This window comes from Heptranchias perlo, chromosome 33 (assembly GCF_035084215.1).
Source record: "Heptranchias perlo isolate sHepPer1 chromosome 33, sHepPer1.hap1, whole genome shotgun sequence".
Taxonomy (NCBI): domain Eukaryota; kingdom Metazoa; phylum Chordata; class Chondrichthyes; order Hexanchiformes; family Hexanchidae; genus Heptranchias; species Heptranchias perlo.
The window spans coordinates 5,777,720-5,798,735 of NC_090357.1; the positions used below are offsets into that span (position 1 = coordinate 5,777,720).

Consider the following 21,016-nt stretch of genomic DNA (forward strand, 5'->3'; position numbering starts at 1 on the left):
AATGAAACGTGGAGGTGTCATTTTAGGTTGTAATTATTATTATATTTTAGTTTTTTATCTAGCTGTTCCTGTTACTAATTGCGGTTTAACTCTGTGAAGGTGAATGACTCTCATTTACAGGAAGCTTTCCACAAGTGCCTATAGGTGAGCCAGTACTGGCGAAGATCTCTGTCTGACATTTGATTTGTCCTTCAACAATGAATTCTCTGCTTGGCATTAAAATTAGCTTTGGACTCCTGACAAGGCAATGGTATAGCAGCACACGCTGTGCAAAAGGTACATTCTTTGCATTAGAATCATAGAATTTACAGTACTGCATAAATGTCTTACAGAGGCAGCGCGCAATGTACATTTGTCGGGCTGAGATACGAGATAAACGATTGGTTTCTCTGTTATTAGGACTGCTAGACTGTCCACAGACACCAGCTTGTCTGCTATTGTGGCTATAAAGCTTACAAGGTGTGATTCAATGATCCCCTGGTTCCAGCAAGGATCCTCGCTAATAGAGAGCACATATAGGAAAATCAGGACCGTATTGTTGTAACCCTATCTCTGAGCCACGGGACCGTGGGAGAATATGACAAGATCACCCCTACAGTCTTTCCTTCTTGTCTCTTTTAGTCTTGTTGCTACTAAGGAGCTTAAAAGGAGGCCCGAGAGCGGGAGAGCGAGGATCGGTGCTTGGGCCTCAGCTATTTACAATCTATATTAATGACTTAGATGAAGGGACCGAGTGTAATGAATCCAAGCTGACAGCACAAAGCTAGGTGGGAAAGTAAGCTGTGAGGAGGACACAGAGTCTGCAAAGGGATATGAACAGGTTAAGTGAATGGGCAAGAAGGTGGCAAATGGAGTATAATGTGGGGAAATGTGAGGTTATTCACTTTGGTAGGAAGAATAGAAAAACAGAATATTTTTTAAATGGTGAGAAACTAATAAATGTTGGTGTTCAGAGAGATTTGGATGTCCTCGTACAAGAAACACAAGAAGTTAGCATGCAGGTACAGCAAGCAAAGGAAGGCAAATGGCATGTTGGCCTTTATTGCAAGGGGGTTGGAGTTCAAGAATAAGGAAGTCTTACTTCAATTGATGAGAACTCACCTGGAGCACTGCGTACAGTTTTGTTCTCCTTATCTAAGGAAGGATATACTTGCCTTAGAGGCAGTGCAACGAAGGTTCACTAGATTGATTCCTGGGCTAAGAGGGTTGTCCTATGGAGAGAGATTGAGTAGAATGGGTCTATCCTCTCTGGAGTTTAGAAGAATGAGAGGTGATCTCATTGAAACATACAAGATTCTGAGGGGGCTTGACAGAATAGATGCTGAGAGGCTGTTTCCCCTGGTTGGAGAGTCTAGAACTAGGGGGCATGGTCTCAGGCTAAGGGGTCGGCCATTTAAGACTGAGATGAGGATGAATTTCTTCACTCAGAGGGTTGCGAATCTTTGGAATTCTCCACCCCTGAGGGCTGTGGATGCGGAGTCATTAAATATGTTCAAGGCTAAGATAAATAGATTTTTGGAGTCTAGGGGAATCAAGGGGTATGGTAATCGGGTGGAAAAGTGGAGGTGAGGTCAAAGATCAGCCATGATCTTATTGAATGGCGGAACAGGCTCCAGGGGCCATATGGCCTATTTCTGCTCCTATTTCTTATGTTCTAAGGTGTCAGCCATGGCTCAGTGGGTAGCACTCTCGTCTCTGAGTCAGAAGACTCAAGAGTCCCACTCGAGAGACTTGAGCATAGAATCTCAGCTGACCCTCCAGTGCAGTACTGAGGGAGTGCTGCACTGTCGGAGGTGCCATCTTTTGGATGAGATATTAAACCAAGGCCCTCACAGGTGGACATAAAAGATCCCTCAGCACTATTCTGAAGAAGAGCAGGGGAGTTCTCCCAAGTGCCCCGGCAAATATTTATCCCTCAACCCTCAATCAACATTATTAAATCAGATTATCTGGTCATTAAGAACATACGGCCCCTTCAGCCTGCTTCCGCCATTCAATAAGATCATGGCTGACCTTCTACCTCAACTCCACTTTCCCGCCCTATCCCCATATCCCTTGATTCCCTTTGTGTCCAAAAATCTTTCGATCTCAGTCTTGAATATACTCAACGACTGAACACCCACAGCGTTCTGGGGTAGAGAATTCACAACCCTCTAGTGAAGAAAGTTTTCCTCATCTTGTTCCTAAATTGCCCACCCCTTATCTTGAGACTATGCCCTCAGTTCTAGACTCTCCAGCCAGGGGAAACATCCTCTCAGCATCTACCCTGTCAAGCCCTCTAAGACTTTTATATGTTTCAATGAGATCACTTCTCATTCTTCTAAACTCCAGAGACGATTGGCCCATTCTACTCAATCTCTCCTCATAGGACAACCTTCTTATCCCAGGAATCAATCTAGTGAACCTTCGTTGCACTTCCTCTAAGTCAAGTATATCCTTCCTTAGGTAAGGAGACCAAAACTGTACACAATATTCAAGGTGTGGTCTCAGCAGAGCCCTATATAATTACAGCAAGACCTCCTTACTCTTACACTCCAACCCCCTAGTAATAAATGCTAACATGCCATTTGCCTTCCTAATTGCTTGCTGTACCTGCATGTTAACTTTCTGTGATTCATGTACAAGAACATCCAAATCCCTCTGACTACCAACATTTCTTAGTCTCTCAACTTTTAATAAATATTCTGCTTTTCTATTCTTCCTACCAAAGTGGACAATTTCACATTTCCCACATTATACTCCATCTGCCACCTTCTCACCCATTCACTTAACCTATCTATTATCTCATTGCGTCCTCCTCACAGCTTACTTTTCCACCTAGCTTTGTATCGTCAGCAAACTTGGATACATTGCACTCAGTCCCCTCATCTAAGTCATTGATATAGATTGTAAAGAGCTGAGGCCTAAGCACCGATCCTTGAGACACCCCACTAGTTACAACCTGCCAACCCGAATTTGACACATTTATTCCTACTATCATCTGTTTTCTGTCAATTAACCAATCCTCAATTATTTATCATGCTAATATATTACCCCCGATCCTATGAGCTCCAATCTTGTGTAACAACCTCTTGTGTGGTACCTTATCGAATGCCTTTTGAAAATCCAAATATACTACATCCACTGGTTCTCCCTTATCTATCCTGCTAGTTACACCCTCAAAAAATTCTATTAGATCTGTCAAACACGATTTCCCTTTCTAAAACCGTGTTGACTCTGCCTAATCATATTATGATTTTCTAAGTGCCCTGTTACTGCATCTTTAATAATAGATTCTAGCATTTTCCCTATTACTGATATCAGGCTAACTGGCCTATGGTTCCCTGTTTTCTCTTTCCCTCCTTTCTTGAATAGCGGGGTTATATTTGCTACCTTCCAATCCACGGGGGCCATTCTCATTGCTGCTCGTGGGACCTTGCTGTGCGCAAATTGGTTGCCACGTTTCCTACATTACAATAGTAACTACACTTCAAAAATATATTTAATTGGCTGTAAAGCGCTTTGGTATGTCGTGAGGTCATGAAAGGTGCTACATAAATGCAAGTTCTTTCTTTATTATGGTCATTGCTCTTCTTAATGTTCTGCTCTTGTTCTTAAGCTCCAAATATGCCATTTTACATGCTCCTAGAATCTATTAAAACCCAAGCTTGGTATCACCTAAGCACTGCTTCTTGACTTAGCCAAAGTTCTCTCCTAAGGATAAATTCACTGACTCTGCTCTATTGAAGGGTTGGAGAATTGACACCGCGGTGTTTTAACCCAGCCTGCACTCCCGCTGTACTCTGTTCAGCATTGGTGATGTCCTGCACTATGGGCTTTGATCTAGGTTTCTGAAAAACAGTTTTTTGATCCGTGCGTTACGAGGTAAGTCGCTTTTGTACATGGCACATGGTCGTTCTGCAACAACCCTATCACTTTGAAGAGGCCGTGTCACTAACAGCAGCTAAGAAGGATGAAAGAAAGATGTACAAGTCCACTGCCTCTTGTGCAACAAAAATACTTACAACAAAGATTGCAACCTGGATGATGCATTGGGTCACAACAATGTCCTTTGACTTCTGGAATAAGTGTTCAAATCTGGTCCAGTTTGATGAGATGAAAGTCACTCCATTCTGCTGGCTGCAAGGGACCTAAATAAAATGAGAGAGGCTACCTTCAACCAAGTTCCTCGCAAGTAACGGTCCTCAGCACTAAAGTACCCATGAATACGCAGTTTTTTTTTTGCATTCTCGGGATGTGGCAAGGCTGCATTTATTGCCCATCCCTATGTGCCCTGAGAAGTGGGCCTTCTCCTTGAACCACTGCTGTCCTTCAGGTGATGGTGCTTCCAGTATGGTTATTAGGTAGGGTATTTCAGGATATTGACCCAGCGAAAACGCAGGATATAAGCCCAAGTCAGGGTGGTGTGATCTGGGAGGTGATAATTGTTTCCACAACATTTCTGCTCTTGTCTTTCTTGGTAGTAGAGGTTGCTTGGGAGGAAGGTGCTATTAAAGCAACCTTGGTGAGTTGCTGCAGAGCATTCTGTAGGTCATGCGTACTGCAGCCACAGTGCACTGGTGGTGGATATCGAGTCCAGTGGCAGGGGCACTGATCAAGTGAACTGTTTCGTCCTGGATGGTGTTCAGCTTCTTGAATGTTGTTGTGGCTGAACCCATTCAGGTGAGCGGAGAGTATAGCATCGCACTCCTGACTTGATCCTTATAGATGGTGGATAGACGTTGAGGGGTCAGAAGGCGAGTCATTCACCAGAGTACCCAGCCGTTGCTCTACTCTTATAATCATGGCTCGTCCAGTTTAGTTTCTGGTCAATAGTGAGCCCAGGATGTTGATGGTGGGGGACACGGTGATGGTGGTACCATTTGAAGGTCAAGGTGAAATGGCTGGGCTTATGTGGGGTAAATGTTACCTGTCACTTGTCTTCATTATCGGATGAGTTGTGAATGGAGCTGAACACAGCAGCTCAGTAATATTCAGAGTCATACTCACAGGGCAGAAAGATCACCAACGTGTTGGTGTGCCATGTCGATGCCACGTGGCTTTGCTGGTGTGAGTCCCGAGCCTTCTCAAGGCGGTTTCACACTGCTGACCAAAATTGTAAAGCCCTCTGGATTAGCACGGATGAACTGTGTTTTGTGCCTCAGTGTGATGGGAGAACTGTGTGGTATCAAGACAGAAACTCAATAAAACTGGTCCGTAACAGTAACTATGGGTAACACGGTCTCTGTAACGTGTCCCCTTTACTATGACACTTTCTTTTGTAAATCAGCCGTAGAGGGCCCTACTTTGCAGAGAGATTAACTGGTTTCTGCAGTCTCTGTAGAAGATTCCGTCTGATTGACACTTTAATACAGCCCCAGGATCCCAAGAGTCTGGATGTGATTAGATTTGAATTTGAAAACAGTAAATCAGAGATGCACTGACACAGTCATCTCCTCCATTCACTTATTTACTCTGTATTGTAATAATGTGATACAAGTAAGACTTGCTGGACAGTTGTCAGCTGTGCTTGTGATCAGGCTTAATTTCAAGCTGGTCTTTATTCTTCCTTGTATATTTATTATTATATTCACACTTACATGTATCTCATCAAAATTCTTGTGCAGGAGATTCTGCCTGGTCCTCTTTGGTGTAACTGGCCCTAAGTTAATTTTAACATAAACGTGTTCACACACAAAGCATTTAAGGTTTCATTTAAAAATAATGGTAGGTGTAATGGTAATGATCTTTATGGCCCAATGCATGGTGACTTAACCCCAGACATGAGGAGTGAGCCCGCCCGGCTCATGAGGATTGTAGGAATGTGCCCTCCTCCCACCAATGGGTCAGTTAGTGAGTTGAGTGCCTTGTGTGGTGCTGAGCCGGATGGAGCAGGTTCATCCTTGCCTGAGTTGTGCTTTAACCACAGCTCCCCAGACAACCATCAAAGATGTGGCTTTGAAGTTCCAATAAATACTCGAGAAGGTGGGATTGTTTTTATTAGAGCAGATTAAGGGAAGATTTAATAAAGGTGGTAAAAATTATGAAGGGTTTTGGTAGAGTAAATAAGGAGAAACTCTGCCTCCAGCAGCAAGCTCTGTGCTGGATGTGCGCATTCTAAAAATCCTCCCTTTGGTGTCTACTTTACCTTTTTGGTGGTGAAATCATGTGGTGTGATATTATTAATGGACGAGCTAAACAAATGCATATTTTGGGTCATAGTACATGAGTAATTTGAGACAAGACATGTGGTGAGTGGAACATGCTCGGGAGCAACAGGTGACTTTGGACCTATGGTTCCCAAAGCTCTCCACCACTGGGGTTTTCCTCACCTCATGTCTGGGTCTATTGTCGACTCGTTGATAGAGATTGATCGCTATGATTAGTCAGCAACTCCATTATCGTTGTATCGTGTGAATACCAGGATGGTAGAAGGCGAACTGGATGGAGCTTGGTCTTTTTCTGTTGAGCAATTCCTATGTTCTTATGAAATTCCATCGTCGGTGATTTTAATGATGGCAGTACCCTATGCTGTCACCTTCAATAAATAATGGACAGAGGTTACTAACACCGCACAGCGTGATTTCAACCAAGCAGAAATTTCCATTAAAAGCTGGACTATCAGGTTGAAAAATAGCAGATGTCCTGCGTGCCAATCTGTAACTCACTTGGCATCTTAAAATGAACAGCCAGTAACATTTATATCTATTATTGCTTCATTGACAATCACACCTGCTCTCATTGCCAGCCTCTTAATGTCCTTTGATAACTGCAGCATGTGGAGAAAGTAATTGAAGAGACAATTTGTTGTGCTGTTTCGCTCTTGTACAAATGGATTCTATCGGGTTTTATGCAGACAGATTGCCTTGGCTCATGTCCATCCTGTTCACTGGTGCTTCTATTCTGTGCTGCAGAATACGTTTTATCATTGATGAATGTTTAATTAGATAATTAGGATTGCTCAGAAAGCACAGCAATGATTGCAGTGTCACAGTTAGACCGAGAGCATTGCTTACAAGACAGTGCTCAGCTGTCAGTGAATTGCAATGTAGAGCCCAACTGAGAGTTTTAGGCACTGTCATAAATCGAGATAAAGGTTCAGCAGTTTATTTGAACTCTGAAAATGTTTTTCTAGTTTTCCTTTCTTCTGAAAGTCCTGAGTTGTACCAGAGCACCAGAGTACGGCATAGAAATCAATTTTGGACAATTAGCCCAAAATGGGGCGGTATTGCATCAAATGCCCTTTATACTCCCAGGTGGCCATTCTCTATGTGTGAACCTGTCCAGTGAGTGTTTTAAGAACATAGAAATAGGAGCAGGAGTAGGCCATATGGCCCCTCGAGCCTGCTCCGCCATTCAATAAGATCATGGCCGATCTTCAACCTCAACTCCACTTTCCCATCCGATCCCCATATCCCTTGATTCCCCTAGAGTCCAAAAATCAATCGATCTCAGCCTTGAATATACTCAATGATTTAGCATCCATAGCTCTCTGGGGTATGAGAATTCCATTATAATTTAATTTATTATAATGATTATTATTATAATTCCATTATTAATTTGAATTCAGCTTTTGAACTGAATTCAAATTCTCAAAATTGTTTTGTATTCATTCTCAGGACATGGGCGTCGCTGGCAAGGCCGGAATTTATTGCTCATCTCTAGTTGCCCTGAGATGGTGGTGTTGAGCCTTCTCGAACTGCGGGGAGTGGCTTGCTGGGCTAGTTAAGAATCAACCATGTCGGTGTCACATGTAGGTCAGACCAGGTAAGGACGGCAGATTTTCTTCCCGAAAGGGACATTAGTGAACCAGTTGAGTTTTTACGACAGTCAAGCAGATTCATGGTCGCCTTTAACTGATGCCAACTTTTTTTATTTCCATAATTTTTTGTTTGAACTGAATTTAAATTCTCAAACTGCCATGGTAGGATTTGAACTCATGTTCTCTGGATTATTTCAATTTGACCTCAGAGAAGCTCACAATAGAGCATCATCCTGTCTTCACCTGCTGATGCTAATAGATAGCATTGAGGATTGGACCCATATCTGTTTTTTTTTTACGCCCATCTTTATGCCTAATATTGAGGCCATTTGTAGCATCCCCATTGCTACCCCACTTAAGGTCATGATGTGGAGATGCCGGTGATGGACTGGAGTTGACAAATGTAAGGAATCTTACAACACCAGGTTATAGTCCAACTGTTTTATTTGAAAATCACAAGCTTTCGGAGGCTTTCTCCTTCGTCAGGTGAGTGTGGGATTCCATGGAAGGTTACCGCATTTATAGTCAGAGAACAATACCCGGTGATTACAGATAATCTTTCCAACTGCCCGTTGTCAAGGCAATCAAAGTGTTCAGACAGAGAGATGTTACCTACAGGACCACCGAATATACAAACGGCCAGAACAAAAGACGGAGAGAGAGAGAGAAACATCCGAAAGGAAGAGAAAGACAGAGAATGACCCGTTGTATTAAAAAAAGATAACTTTTTTTCGCTGGTGGGGTTACGTGTAGCGTGACATGAACCCAAGATCCCGGTTGAGGCCGTCCTCATGGGTGCGAAAGTTGGCTATCAATTTCTGCTCGACGATTTTGCGTTGTCGTGTGTCTCAAAGGCTGCCTTGGAGAACGCTTACCCGAAGATCGGTGGCTGAATGTCCTTGACTGCTAAAGTGTTCCCCGACTTGGAGGGAACCCTCCTGTCTGGCGATTGTTGCGCGGTGTCCGTTCATCCGTTGTCGCAGTGTCTGCATGATCTCGCCAATGTACCATGCTCCGGGGCATCCTTTCCTGCAACATATGAGGTAGACAACGTTGGCCGAGTCACAGGAGTATGAACCATGTACCTGGTGGGCGGTGTCCTCTCGTGTGATGGTGGTATCTGTGTCGATGATCTGGCATGTCTTGCAGAGGTTGCCGTGGCAGGGTTGTGTGGTGTCGTGGACGCTGTTCTCCTGAAAGCTGGGTAATTTGCTGTGAACGATGGTTTGTTTGAGGTTGGGTGGCTGTTTGAAGGCGAGTAGTGGAGGTGTGGGGATGGCCTTAGCGAGGTGTTCGTCGTCATCGATGACATGTTGAAGGCTGCGGAGAACATGGCGTAGTTTCTCCGCTCCGGGGAAGTACTGGACGACGAAGGGTACTCTGTTGGTTGCGTCCCGTGACCACTTAAGGTCTTCTAACTTGGCACAGACTGGAGATCAAACCCAGGACTTTCCCGGTCTGCATGACCCAGCAACTCACCGGAGAAGGTCATTGATCTATCAGGGCAGTTCTCCTCCTCCTTAGAGGCAAGGATTGTAGATTTGCAGGAGTTTTGATAGTTACAAATTATGAGAAGTTTTCATAAGGCAAATAGTTATTTCAACTCGTTGCCGAATCAGTAATTAAGGAGCATAAGTTTACGGTCACCACAAAAGGACAAATGGAGAAGTTAGGTGATTTTCTTTTAATGTAGAGGGCTGTTAGGATGTGGATTGTCCTACCAGAAACAATGGTGGAAGCAGAAACCATAATAGCTTATAAAAAGGGGGAGGGTGTATATTTGAAAAGCAAAATTTTGCAAAGGGCAGGGGTATGGAACTAAATGATAACTCTTTGAGAGAGTTGGCACTGGTGTGATGGGCTGAAAGGCCTCTGTGCTATAAAAAGCTGCGATTTTGCATGAAACATGTCGATCTTTGTGACCATTATAATCTTTACATTCTGGGCTTTTGACTGGCTGGAAAACCTATCAGATTTTATCCAATTTAAAAAAAACCTTCTTTCTTTTAAACACTTTCTTCCCCCTCCCAAATGGAGCTGACTGGAAGGGAGATAATTAAAACATTCAAACTTAATTTTTAAAGAACCGAGGATTGTTTAGAAAAGTTGGCGGGGCCATTTTTCCTGACCTTTGCCCTGAGAGAATGCTCATTTCTCAGGTGCAAGAGTCAGGAAAAGGGGACGAAGACTTATTTCATTGGGTTTCTTCCCCCTCCCCACCCCTTTTTTTTAACATCCCCTTGAGATTTTAGGGGCTTCCAGACTGGGTGCGGGGGCAGAGCTGAGCCTGCACCTACCTGCAGTAAGCTGCGACCAAAGTTGCAACCGTAGGTCCAAGAAGCCTGTAGCTTCACTTGAATTTCCTTCCCCCGTTTGCTAGTGGTAGGCCCTGCCAGGGGGCGAGCCTGGGTCGGAGGTGCCCCCAAGCTCTGGGACAGGAAGTGCTGGTGCTGCTGGACCTTGACATGGGCAGTGCATTTCAGTCCAGTGCCAGGCAGTTTTGGAAGGGCGGGGGTTCAGGAAAGTAGGCTCTAGAAAGTAAAACTAAAGTTAAGAAACACAGATAAAGATTAGAAATCTAGAAAGAATGGGAGGAATAGAGCGACAGCATGAGCGGAAGAAAGCTTTTTAAATTTGTAGCTACAATTGTGAATTTATTTTAGGAGTTTATGGTTAATATTTTAGTAACTTATACCTGATGATGACAATTTATCCTCTTCCCTTCTAAAGGCTATTATAGATTGTGTTTGCAGTACTGTTTCTAGTGGGGCATTCCACATTCTAATGACCTTCTATGTTAACTTTTCCTATCTTCTTCTTTTGGTGCTGACTCACCAACTAGCTGAAATAGAGAAAAACTATTTCCCTTGTCTAAACTTCTCGTAATTTTTAATTCTTCTATCAGAACTCCTGCAAATCTACAATCCTTGCCACTAAGGAGGAGAACTGCCTTGATGGTCCAGTGAGCTTCCTTAGCGAGTTGCTCTCCAGCCTGTGCCGAGTTAGATAACGTTAACTGGGGCAGCAATGGGGATGCTCCAGGTTTATTACTGTTATATTAGTGTCTATTCGAGTATCACAAGCATGTGAACTGAAACTAAGCAATAGCAGTCTTCCCTGAGTCAGAAGCTTCCTTGGACATTGCAGCCTCAATGTTCTGCTCTTCCATCTCAAGGTAATGCATGATTGAAAAATGTACGGATTAGCAAAAGCCACATCTGGTATTTGTAAAAAAACAATTAAATAAATCTTCTAGGAGTATATTGGACAAATTATAAATTCTGCAAGGTTCTCGAATACAAGATATTAAATGTCTGGGTGTTATGAAAACAGGAGGATAAGAGTAGTGCACAGTGGAGGTGGTATTTTTGCTTAATTTCCCTGTTGTGTTAAGAATCTGAATGTACTTTATCTGGATCAGCAAAAGTCATTCTCTAGAGGCCAGACGTTTATTAATATTAATTACACACACCAAGTATGATGGCTTTTTTTTTCTCATAAAGATGTTTTTTCATTAAATTCTAATGCAAAAATAGTTCTGCTAGGACTTTGTGTTAGCTCAATATAATCTGAAACTTAATGAATTTCCACATTAAATAAAACTTTGGATAAGTTGAATTTGTGTAATTGCCTCCTTTTTTCACCTTCTTCTTTGCTCCATTCCTCCAATTTGGAGGTGGACACAAACTCCAGAAAAAATGAGTTTTCTCTCAGTCTTGAAGACCGGGCCTGGGATTTTGCATTTCTGCTCTCCCCAACGTTCGATTTTTTTTTTTCCCTCCCACTGAGGCCTGTTTTCCCTTTGGACGATCTAATTGAGATGTTTAAGATGTTTAAAGGAATCAATAGGGTAGATAGAGATAAACTATTTCCTCTGGTGGGGGGATTCCAGAACAAGACTTAAAATTAAAGCTAGGCCATTCAGGGGTGATGTCAGGAGGCACTTCTTCATGCAAAGAGTGGTGGAAATCTGGAACTCACTCCTCCAAAAAACTGTTGAAGCCGGGGGCCAGTTGAAAATTTCAAAACTGAGATTGATAGGTTTTTGTTAGGTGAGGGTATTAAGGGTTACAGTAACAAGGTAGGTAAATGGAATTAAGATACAGATCAACCATGGCGGAACAGGCTCGAGAGGCTGAATGGCCTGCTCCTGTTCCTATGTTCCTATTTTAAAATGAACGGGAGGAAAATGTGTGGGCTGCTGACTGGAGAAAATGAAAATCCTGGCCCAATTTTCCAGCCAACCGGAAGCCCTAAGCCTGAGGATCGGCATGGTTGCATCACAGATCACAGCAAGCCAATCAATGATTAGGGCGCATTTCAAATTTAATAGACTTGTGTTCAAAAGAGACACACTGCATCAGTTCTGTGCACACTTAGTAGTGGCAGGCAATAGTGGGGGCGCTGCTGTAAACAAAGAGATTGCATTTACATCGCTCTTTATCACCTCCTCAGGATGTCCAAAAATGCTTCAGCCAATGGATTACTTTTGAAGTGCAGTCAGTGTGGTTTTCTGCCAAATGCAACGACCAATTTGTTCTCAGCAAAATCCTACAAACAGCAATTGAGGTAAGTGGCCAGTTAATTCCTTTGGAAACTTGGAGAATTCCGCTGCTCGTTTATGAATAATGCCACGGGATCTTTTACGTCCACCTCAGGGGGCAGAAAGGCCCTCGGTTTAACATCTCATCCGAAAGAGGGCGCCACTGACAGTGCAGCACTCCCTCAGTACCACACTGAGTTGCCAGCCTATATTGTGAGCTCGAGTGTTGGAGTGGTAACTGCGTGGCCTTTGGAAAGACAAAGGCTACATCTGTGATCCATGGGCGAAAGGGACATCAGAACAGGAATGTGATCTGCCAAAGAAATACACTCCTCAGCAGCCCCCAGTCTGATTGGATCTGGACCAGTAACTTCACCTGTGATGATGTAAGGGTTAAATTGTGACCTTTTAGGATTTTTTTTGGTGAATGTCGTCATGGAAGCTATATTATTATCAATTTCAAGGATGCAGCAATGATTCCTCTCTCTGCCTCGAATCTCCCAGCCCCTGGTGCTGCTTTCACACTCTTGGCAATAAACACGTTTCTTCCACCAAGCTTCCAGTCCTCTCCCAGAAATGTTCGCACTGAACCATCCCTTTGAAACAGCGTGAAATGAATTAGCTTGACTCATGCAGTGAATGACACTGCAATCTTTGACAGGTTACCGTTCCAGTGCCTGTTCAGCGGGAACGTTGAACAGAATGTCCTAAATGGACACTCTTGGAAATTGTCACGGTTCAGGCTTTTAAAATACTATTTTCTCTCCCATCGGCCTTACAATCATGAGTTCTATGATGCCATTTACTCTGTGATGCAGAAGTTCTCATCATATTAGCTCTGCCCTTGCAGAGGTCGCATGCCCCAGGATTAACATTGAATGTTATGTATATGCATTGCGCATCTCCTGACACTAAAATAGATAGAATATCATTCGTTGAATGGCAAAAGAAAAAGGATATACAGACCAAAATACAAATACATTTTACATAATGGAAAGGAGGGAAAAATATCAGGGAAAAACAAGGAAGTGACAGGCTTTCTGATAGGTTAGATGGTTTTCTTTGAGTGAAATGCTTGCTCCTATTTTTGTTTGATAAATATTGTTTTGAAATTATTGAAGGTTTTGAAGTAATCAATTCAATATGTTAGTCTTGAGAAAATAATTAGAATAAATATTTTGGGGAAATAAAACTCCCGTAGCCATTCTTTTTATGTTGTGTTAAACTTGAATTGGCAAGATAACATTGCAGCATATGAACATTCAATTCCCAGTTTTTCTTCATTTGTCATGGAAATCCTGGCCCAGAGAGAGGTAATCTAGCCCAGCACGCTAATATAAGCTCCCCCTCCTGGTGGTGATTTCTCAGGTGGAAAGTGTAGAGTGAATAAAACTCACTGTTGCTTTGAACTTTCCTGTCATTGCTCCTGAACTCCAACTGTGTCATCGTACACACTACTTCCAAAAGAGCAGGGGAGGTCACGGGGATTGGGCAGCAGGACAGGGTGCGGGGATCGGGCAGTAGGAGAGGGTGCGTGGAGAGAGTAGCACTGGACTGTGGAGATGGGTCCACAGGTGGGTCAGCTGGCCTATTTCTCTGCTGTAATTTTCCATATTTGTATGGTCCTATTTTTCCACTCTGCACACTGGCCATCCTTGTAATCCCTCTGAATAAGGTTACTGGATTTGTACTGAATGTAGTGCAGACCTGTGCACTCTAGAGACTGAGCTACACAGACCAAACTCAATAATGGGGGGAAAGAGGAGTAATTGTCCCCATCAGCCTGGGCTAGATTTGTGCATTGCTTTGAGTTAACCAAAAATAGAACCACAAACAACAAAATGGTCTCCAGTGTAGTCCCAAAATAAGCATCGATCTTTCATTTAAAATGACCAATTACACAGGGCATCATGAATTGGCATGTAATAAAATGATCCAAGTTCATAGAACTTCCTGAACAAATCGTGGGCTTCTGCTACATAATTGCACCCTGCAGATCGCTCACAGCTCACACTGCCCACGATATATAGCTTTCCAGAAAATACAAATCGCAAGAAATGCGCAATAAAAACTTCTCCCCTGCCACCCAACACCTCCATGCACCCCCCCCACACCCCTCTTCAGGCTGAGGGACAATCCCTGGATGTTGACCACTCTCTGGACCACAGTTCTACAGGTAACGTTGTGAGACCTCCACACTTGCAGCACACGGCGGGAAGTCGGGTGCCGCCTATCCACGATTCTCTGATGCGCATTAACTGTGTGCCAGGATCCTTTGGCTCAGGTGCTTGCAACATTTACCCCATAAGGTCCACTTCCATGGCCTTCCTTGTAACTTATTCCATGTAACTACTACCCTTTGTGTTTAAAACAAATCCATCTGACTTCTCTTCATATTTCTAATTCCCTAATTTTGAGCTTTTGCCCACTGGTATTTGGACCTTTCACCATGGTGAATGATTTCTCTCTGTCAACTCCAGCATTCCCCTTCTATAGTCTGCAAAACTTCAATGAGGCCACCTGGAAGCCTTCTCTTTTCCAAAGAAGGTGTGCCCAACTTTTTTAACCTTTCACCTTAAATTTCTGATTTATCTTGGTTTCTCGACCCTTTAGCGCAAAAGTCTTCAAAATTTCCTGTAAATATTGACGCAGTTCAGGGGACTCCCTGCAAGTAGTGACACAATCCTGGGAACCCTGTGACATAACTTCCAAAATTCAGCACCAGCTATCCAAAGGAAAGCAGTGCTGTCATTTCAGAGAATAGTTTTCTGATGTGCTCCCATGGACAAGGCTCCGTGTCGGGAGCACGCCCCTGTTTTCCTGATGTGCTCCCAGTGGACAAGGTTCCATGCTGGGAGCACGCCCCTGTTTTCCTGATGTGCTCCCAGTGGACAAGGTTCCATGGCAGGATAGCATTTTCGGAAATTCAGCTGTTATAAGGAGATCTGTGGAGTGCAATTCTGTTGACTGTGGACCTCACCTGTTTGATTTTTTTTTTGAAGTGCCCATTACTCAGATTATTAGCGGGCTGTTGTAACCAGGAGCTTTTGAAATGCTGCCTACGCCGATCGATGGCAGATGACTGGGTGCATTCTTTGAGAAAAGATGGCAGTTAAGCAACACTTTGTAACTTCAGCGCAGTGTGCCATGTAGGGTGTACCAGTGTATCTCCGCACCTTGATTCCCTGACCTCGTCCTGCGAAAACTGCCACGTAAAGGCAAGAATTGTCTTACAAGACGAGAGTCTAGACAGGGGCAAAAATATCAGCTGGGGTTCCAGCTCCTCTTCATTATCCAATGGACAGGACCCCTGCTAGAAAGTGCACCCCTGAGCTTGCTGACCTGCATTGGCTCCCGGTCCAACAACGCCTCGATTTTAAAATTCTCATCCTTGTTTGCAATGCCTCCATGGCCTCGCCCCTCCCTATCTCTGTAACCTCCTCCAGCCCTACAACCCTCCGAGATCTCTGCGCTCCTCCAATTCTGGTCTCTTGCGCATCCACAATTTTCATCGACCCACCATTGGCAACCGTGCTTTCAGCTGCCTAGGGGCTGGGCTCTGGAATTCCCTCCCTAAACCTCTCCCCCTCTACCTCTCCCTCCTCCTTTAAGGCGTTCCTTAAAACCTACCTCTCTGACCAAGCTTTTGGTCACCTGAATTAATATCTCCTTACGTGGCTCAGTGTCAAATCTTGTCTGATTACGCTCCTGTGAAGTGCCTTGAGACGTTTTACTACGTTAAAGGCGCTATATAAATGCAGGTTGTTGTTGTCGCTTATGGACGCTCGGAGAGGCCAAGATCAGATCTGCCCTGTTTTCATTAGAAAAGAGATTACAGGGCCGTTTGATAGAGGTGTTTAAAATTATGAAGGGATGGGACAGAGGATGTAGAAACAGATTGTTTCCAGTTGTCAAGGGGCCTAGAATGAAGGGATAAATACACAAGATTAAATGTGAGCGATTTAGGACAGAGATCAGGAGAAACCTTTTTACGTAAAGGGTGGTGGAGCTGTGGAATTGACTACCAGTGTTAATGATTGAAGGGAGTCCGTGACAACATTAAAAAACAGATTAGGTACGTGGTTGAAGGAAAGTGGGATAAAAGGGCATTGGAAACAGGGTAGACACATGGGATTAAGACTACTGCTCATTTGGAGGAAAAACATCACACTGACTGGGGTGAATGGCCTGTTTCTATGTCACCGCCCAGGCGAGAGGAGAGAAAAGAATAGAAAATTGAAAGTAAAATGCTTCAGGATGGAAAGTGAACTGGTGGAGGATTATAGGCTTTCTAAATCTCCCAGAATACCCTGTAGTTTCCTGATTTTAAAGAATGGTCCGAGCTCTCGTGTTTTATGAAATTGAGCACGACTTAAATTGACTGATTGATTTGGGTCTTTTCTGTGGCGAGAATAGAAACGATTTAAAAATGCCAGCTTTAGGCAGGTTGGACATCGCAACTGCAATTATGGGTGAAGGATATCAAATCCCCTCTGCTCTCCCAGAACTGGGGCAGAAAGCTTCTCCTTCTACTGCTATTAAGAACTATTAAAGGGACATCATTGGCCTATTTTGATTCCCAGGCAGCCTGTTGCTCCCAATGTGTGTACAACCACCAACAGCCTTGGTCTGCCAGTGTTAGTTCCGTGTGACCAAACTGTGCAGTGACTTCAACAAACCAAGAATCATAAAATCATACAGGATAGAAGGAGGCCATTCGGCCCATCGTGCCTGTGCTGGCTCTCTGAAAGAGCTATCTAATCAGTCCCACTCCCCTGCTCTTTCCCCATAGCCCTGCAAATTTTTCCGTTACCTACATATGTATTCTTACAGTAATTAATAATACCATACCTGATCAATTTTTTAAGCCACCAGAGGACAGTACAACACTGTTTGTGATCCTACCTCAACACACTACAACATATAACAACACGAGAACTTTTAGGAAAAGGCAATTCGGCCCAATAATGCAGACTCACATTCCCACCCAAATTCTGTATCTCTCCAGAAATGTATTGAAGTTGTGTTTAACACTTTGTGAGACCTCTCCTAGCACCATTGGGTCGCAGTGCAGGGCTCCTGGAGGGCTGGCTGCCACCAAGAGCGTTTATCCTTTACATCAGGCCTTCCTGGTGGGCGATCTTGGCGGATTTTGGTTGGTTTACCTGTGGGCTGCGGCTGGCTGCGAGAGACACGTGCATTGCGAAGTCACGGACTCGCAGAACATAAAAGCAGCTCAATTGGCTTTCCCAGTGAGTTATTTGATCTGGGGCAGCACTAAATAAAGTTTCACTCCTGGCTTCCTAATTTTTAATTTGTGTCTTCCACCCCCCCACCCCCCGCTCCCCAACTTGTGCCACTGTGAACAATTTGCCCAGATCAACTTTGTCAATTCCCTTCAAAACTTCACCTTGAAGAAAACCAGCCTAGGCTTCCTTAACTTTCCTCACAACAAAAGAGGGCTGAAGCCCGCAATCGGCTTGGTTTTGCTTGTCACTGTTGTTGCCCTTTCAAGGGGAACGACATTGTTCCTTTGATTACACGGCCAGAACCCCTTATACAAGATCGCCAGATACTTACGGAGAAGAACGCCATTCGGTCCATCTTAATTCATCCATCTAGAACAGCCCTACACTCCCCCCATGGCTGCGTCTAATTGTTTCTAAAATGATTCCAGCGTCTTTACCTCCTCCACTCTGCCCAGAAGTCCATTCCAAGAGTTGATTGCTCTCTGTGTGAGAAAATAACTTATTCATGTCAGTATTAGTTTGAACATGTTTCCCCTTGTCCTATTACCATAGTTGAATTTAAAGTAGTATTTTGGATTAACCCTTTCCATACCATTTACTGTCTTGAATACCCCGATTAGATTGCCTTTCAGATGCCTCTTTTCCAGGCTAAAAAGCTGAGTTCTTTCCTGTCTTCCCTCTTAACTCGGGTCCCTAACACTAGGAATCAACCTTCAGGCTCTTCTCTGCTCTGCCTCCAGCTCTTGACTGGCTCCCTTGTTTCTTAGCAACCAGAACTGGACACAACACTCCCGTTGTTGTCTGGTCGGAGCACCGTACAGTTTGACCACAGCCTCCTCTGACTTGCGCTCTACTGTTGTGGCTATGTACGTCAACATTCGATTGGCTTTGTTGATTGCTGCTCTGCATTGGATGGACGCATTGATGCTAATCTTCAATACCATTGACTTCAACCGGGAGAGATGTACAGCAGGCGGCTGATCCGATATCGTCCCTCTTACAATATCGCCCAAAGTCAAAATGATACCCATTGGGGGTAATTTTAACCCCCCCCCCCCCACAATGGGCGGGAGAGGGTCGGGGTTGGGGGATGGGGGTTAAATTGGTAAATATGTGAAACGCGACCCCAACCCGCTGCGAACGCACCGACTTCCGGTTTAACCGTAGCGGGTTTGCGGGCGTCCGAGTGACCCGCTCTGGAGAGGCCGGTCAGTGATTATAATATTTAAATGAGGTTCCGTTCCTCAGATTTTGGAAGACATTTGAATTTAGCAGCTGCGGGGAGGTGGGAGCTGCTGGATCCAGTGGGTAAGTACTGTTCCAGCACTGCTTGTGGGCCAAGGAGGAGCAGGAGTGCTTCCCCACCGGCCCCTCAAGCAAACCTTCTGCCGCGATCTCTTTCCACCCCCCCCCCCACCCCCAGCGATCGGCTGACCCTCCCGCGACCTCACCCTCCCTCCCTCCCTCCTTGCTGCCGCACTCCGAGCACCGTCCGCCCTCCTCCCCTCGCCGACCCCTGATCTCCTCCGATTCCGGGGACCGTCCCCAGCGGAACCTGGCTGCGGCCTTCTGCCGCTGGCTTTCCCACCCGGAAGCCGGCCAGCCTCTCAGACTGGGCGGGAAACGGAGTAAAAAAAAAATACTAACGAGGTCTTGCCATTAAATTTGGCAGGACCTCCGCCTTCCCGGTGTCTGCGCGCCTCCCCCAACCACCTCCCTCCACGCCTCCCCGTAAATATTGGGGCCTTTGAGTCTACTAAGGTTCCTAGGTCTCGTTCAACTTGCCCATTTTTCCTTCCTGTGTGCAATGTTTTCCACTTGTCATCTGCCCACGTACATATTTCGTTAACTCGTGTTTTGCTTCTTTCGATTCCATTGCCCCTTCTAGCTCCGGTATTGTCTGCAAATTTGACCAGTTTGCAATGAGTTTCTGAATCCAACTCATTGATGTAAATTAGAAACAAGTAGTGACCCCAAAACTAAACCCTGGAACTTGCTGCTCTCTCCCCCCAATCCCCAACACACACTACAACATTACTCCTCTGACCGTTATCTGTTATTTTTTACCATCGGCCAATCTGTTCCCAAGTTTTGCCTTAGCATCTGCACAGCTTTGAACTCAACTCGTAGCCTTTCGAGTGGAAGCTTATCAAATGCTTTTTTTTTATAAAGCAAAAGTACAACCTCTTCTGATTTGTATTCTATCCCACTGCTCATAGAACCTAAAAGTTTATTTGCCGCCTTTACTGTTTCAGAGGGAATTGTAAAGGGAAACTGAACTACAGTGACTGTGAATCCAGACCTGCCTGCCCGAGGACCCTAGCAATGGTTTACTGTTTCAGGTTCTATAATGCTGCTGCTTCACCATCGAAGTGCTGACACCTTTTTGGCCTTTTACAGCGCGGCATTGCTACCAGAGATGGGTTAAACCCTCCGATCAAATTAAAAGATGAAAACCTATTAAATAAATCAATTCAATGACAGGTTTCATTTACACTCATAGAATCATAAAATCTTACAGCACAGAAGGAGGCCATTCGGCCCATCGTGCATGTGCTGGCTCTTTGAAAGAGCTATCCAATTAGTCCCACTCCCCCCTGCTCTTTCCCCATGGCCCTGAAAATTTTTCAGCTTCAAGTATTTATCCAATTCCCTTTTGAAAATTATTATTGAACCTGCTTCCATTCTATGGCTAAGATATTAATCAGATTTACTTGAAACTGTTTTTTTTAAGGAGTCTTGGTTGATAAGACACATTCTTTTCAGTTACGTATCATTTTCTCACCAACTTTTCTCCCCAGCTCCTCTGCATTGACCTGTTGCTTTAATAGGCTCTTGCCTTGCCCAAGTGATATTTTTCACGTGTGACATTAGGTAGTAAACTCCAGTAGGCTGTTTGACTGTAAGGCACATCACTCTGAGTCTAATCTTGTCCTCACCTGACTTGTAGATGCACATTGTTACTGGAAACACTCGATAGCCGGGAAACTCTAGCTGACCTTTCTCCCACTTCTCGAATCAAGCGATGCTGAGACCAACTACAGCACCCCTAATGCTGCCTCAGCTGAGCTCAGTTGATTCGGAGCAGGCCAGGGACTTACAGTGTGCGGGTCAGTTGATGCCTTTACTCGCTGAGCTGTCGAGGGAACTTGTTTGTTCTTGTATCTCGCATAAAACTTCCGAGATTGAAAAATATTGCTCCCTGCCATTTTCTGTTAACTTAGTCACACGATGATTTATGGTATGTTTGTGACAGCACTTAGCTCCCCCAATTGGAAGGTATTGCAGTTGGGTAAAACAGAGAGGCTGAACCAGCAGCCGAACACTACGGTGTTAAAATCAGAGCCAGGCCATTCAGAAGAGAAGTTCGGAAACACTTCTTCACACAAAGGGTGGTAGAAATGTGGAACTCTCTCCCATAAAAAGCTCAATTAATAATTTTAAATCTGAGATTGATAGATTTTTTGCTAGCCAGATGTATTA

General features: G+C 44.3%; 1 protein-coding gene across 1 annotated transcript in view; it reads right to left on the reverse strand.

The window, feature by feature from the left end:
* LOC137301255 (transmembrane protease serine 5-like) overlaps positions 1–21,016 on the reverse strand; it is an 85,043-nt gene that overhangs the window by 47,567 nt on the left and 16,460 nt on the right. The window contains exons 2-3 of the mRNA XM_067970715.1: positions 19,371–19,433; positions 19,089–19,145 (exon numbers count right to left, since the gene is read on the reverse strand). Of these exons, the coding sequence (XP_067826816.1) occupies positions 19,089–19,145; positions 19,371–19,433 (120 nt within the window). The remainder of the gene's footprint in view (positions 1–19,088; positions 19,146–19,370; positions 19,434–21,016) is intronic.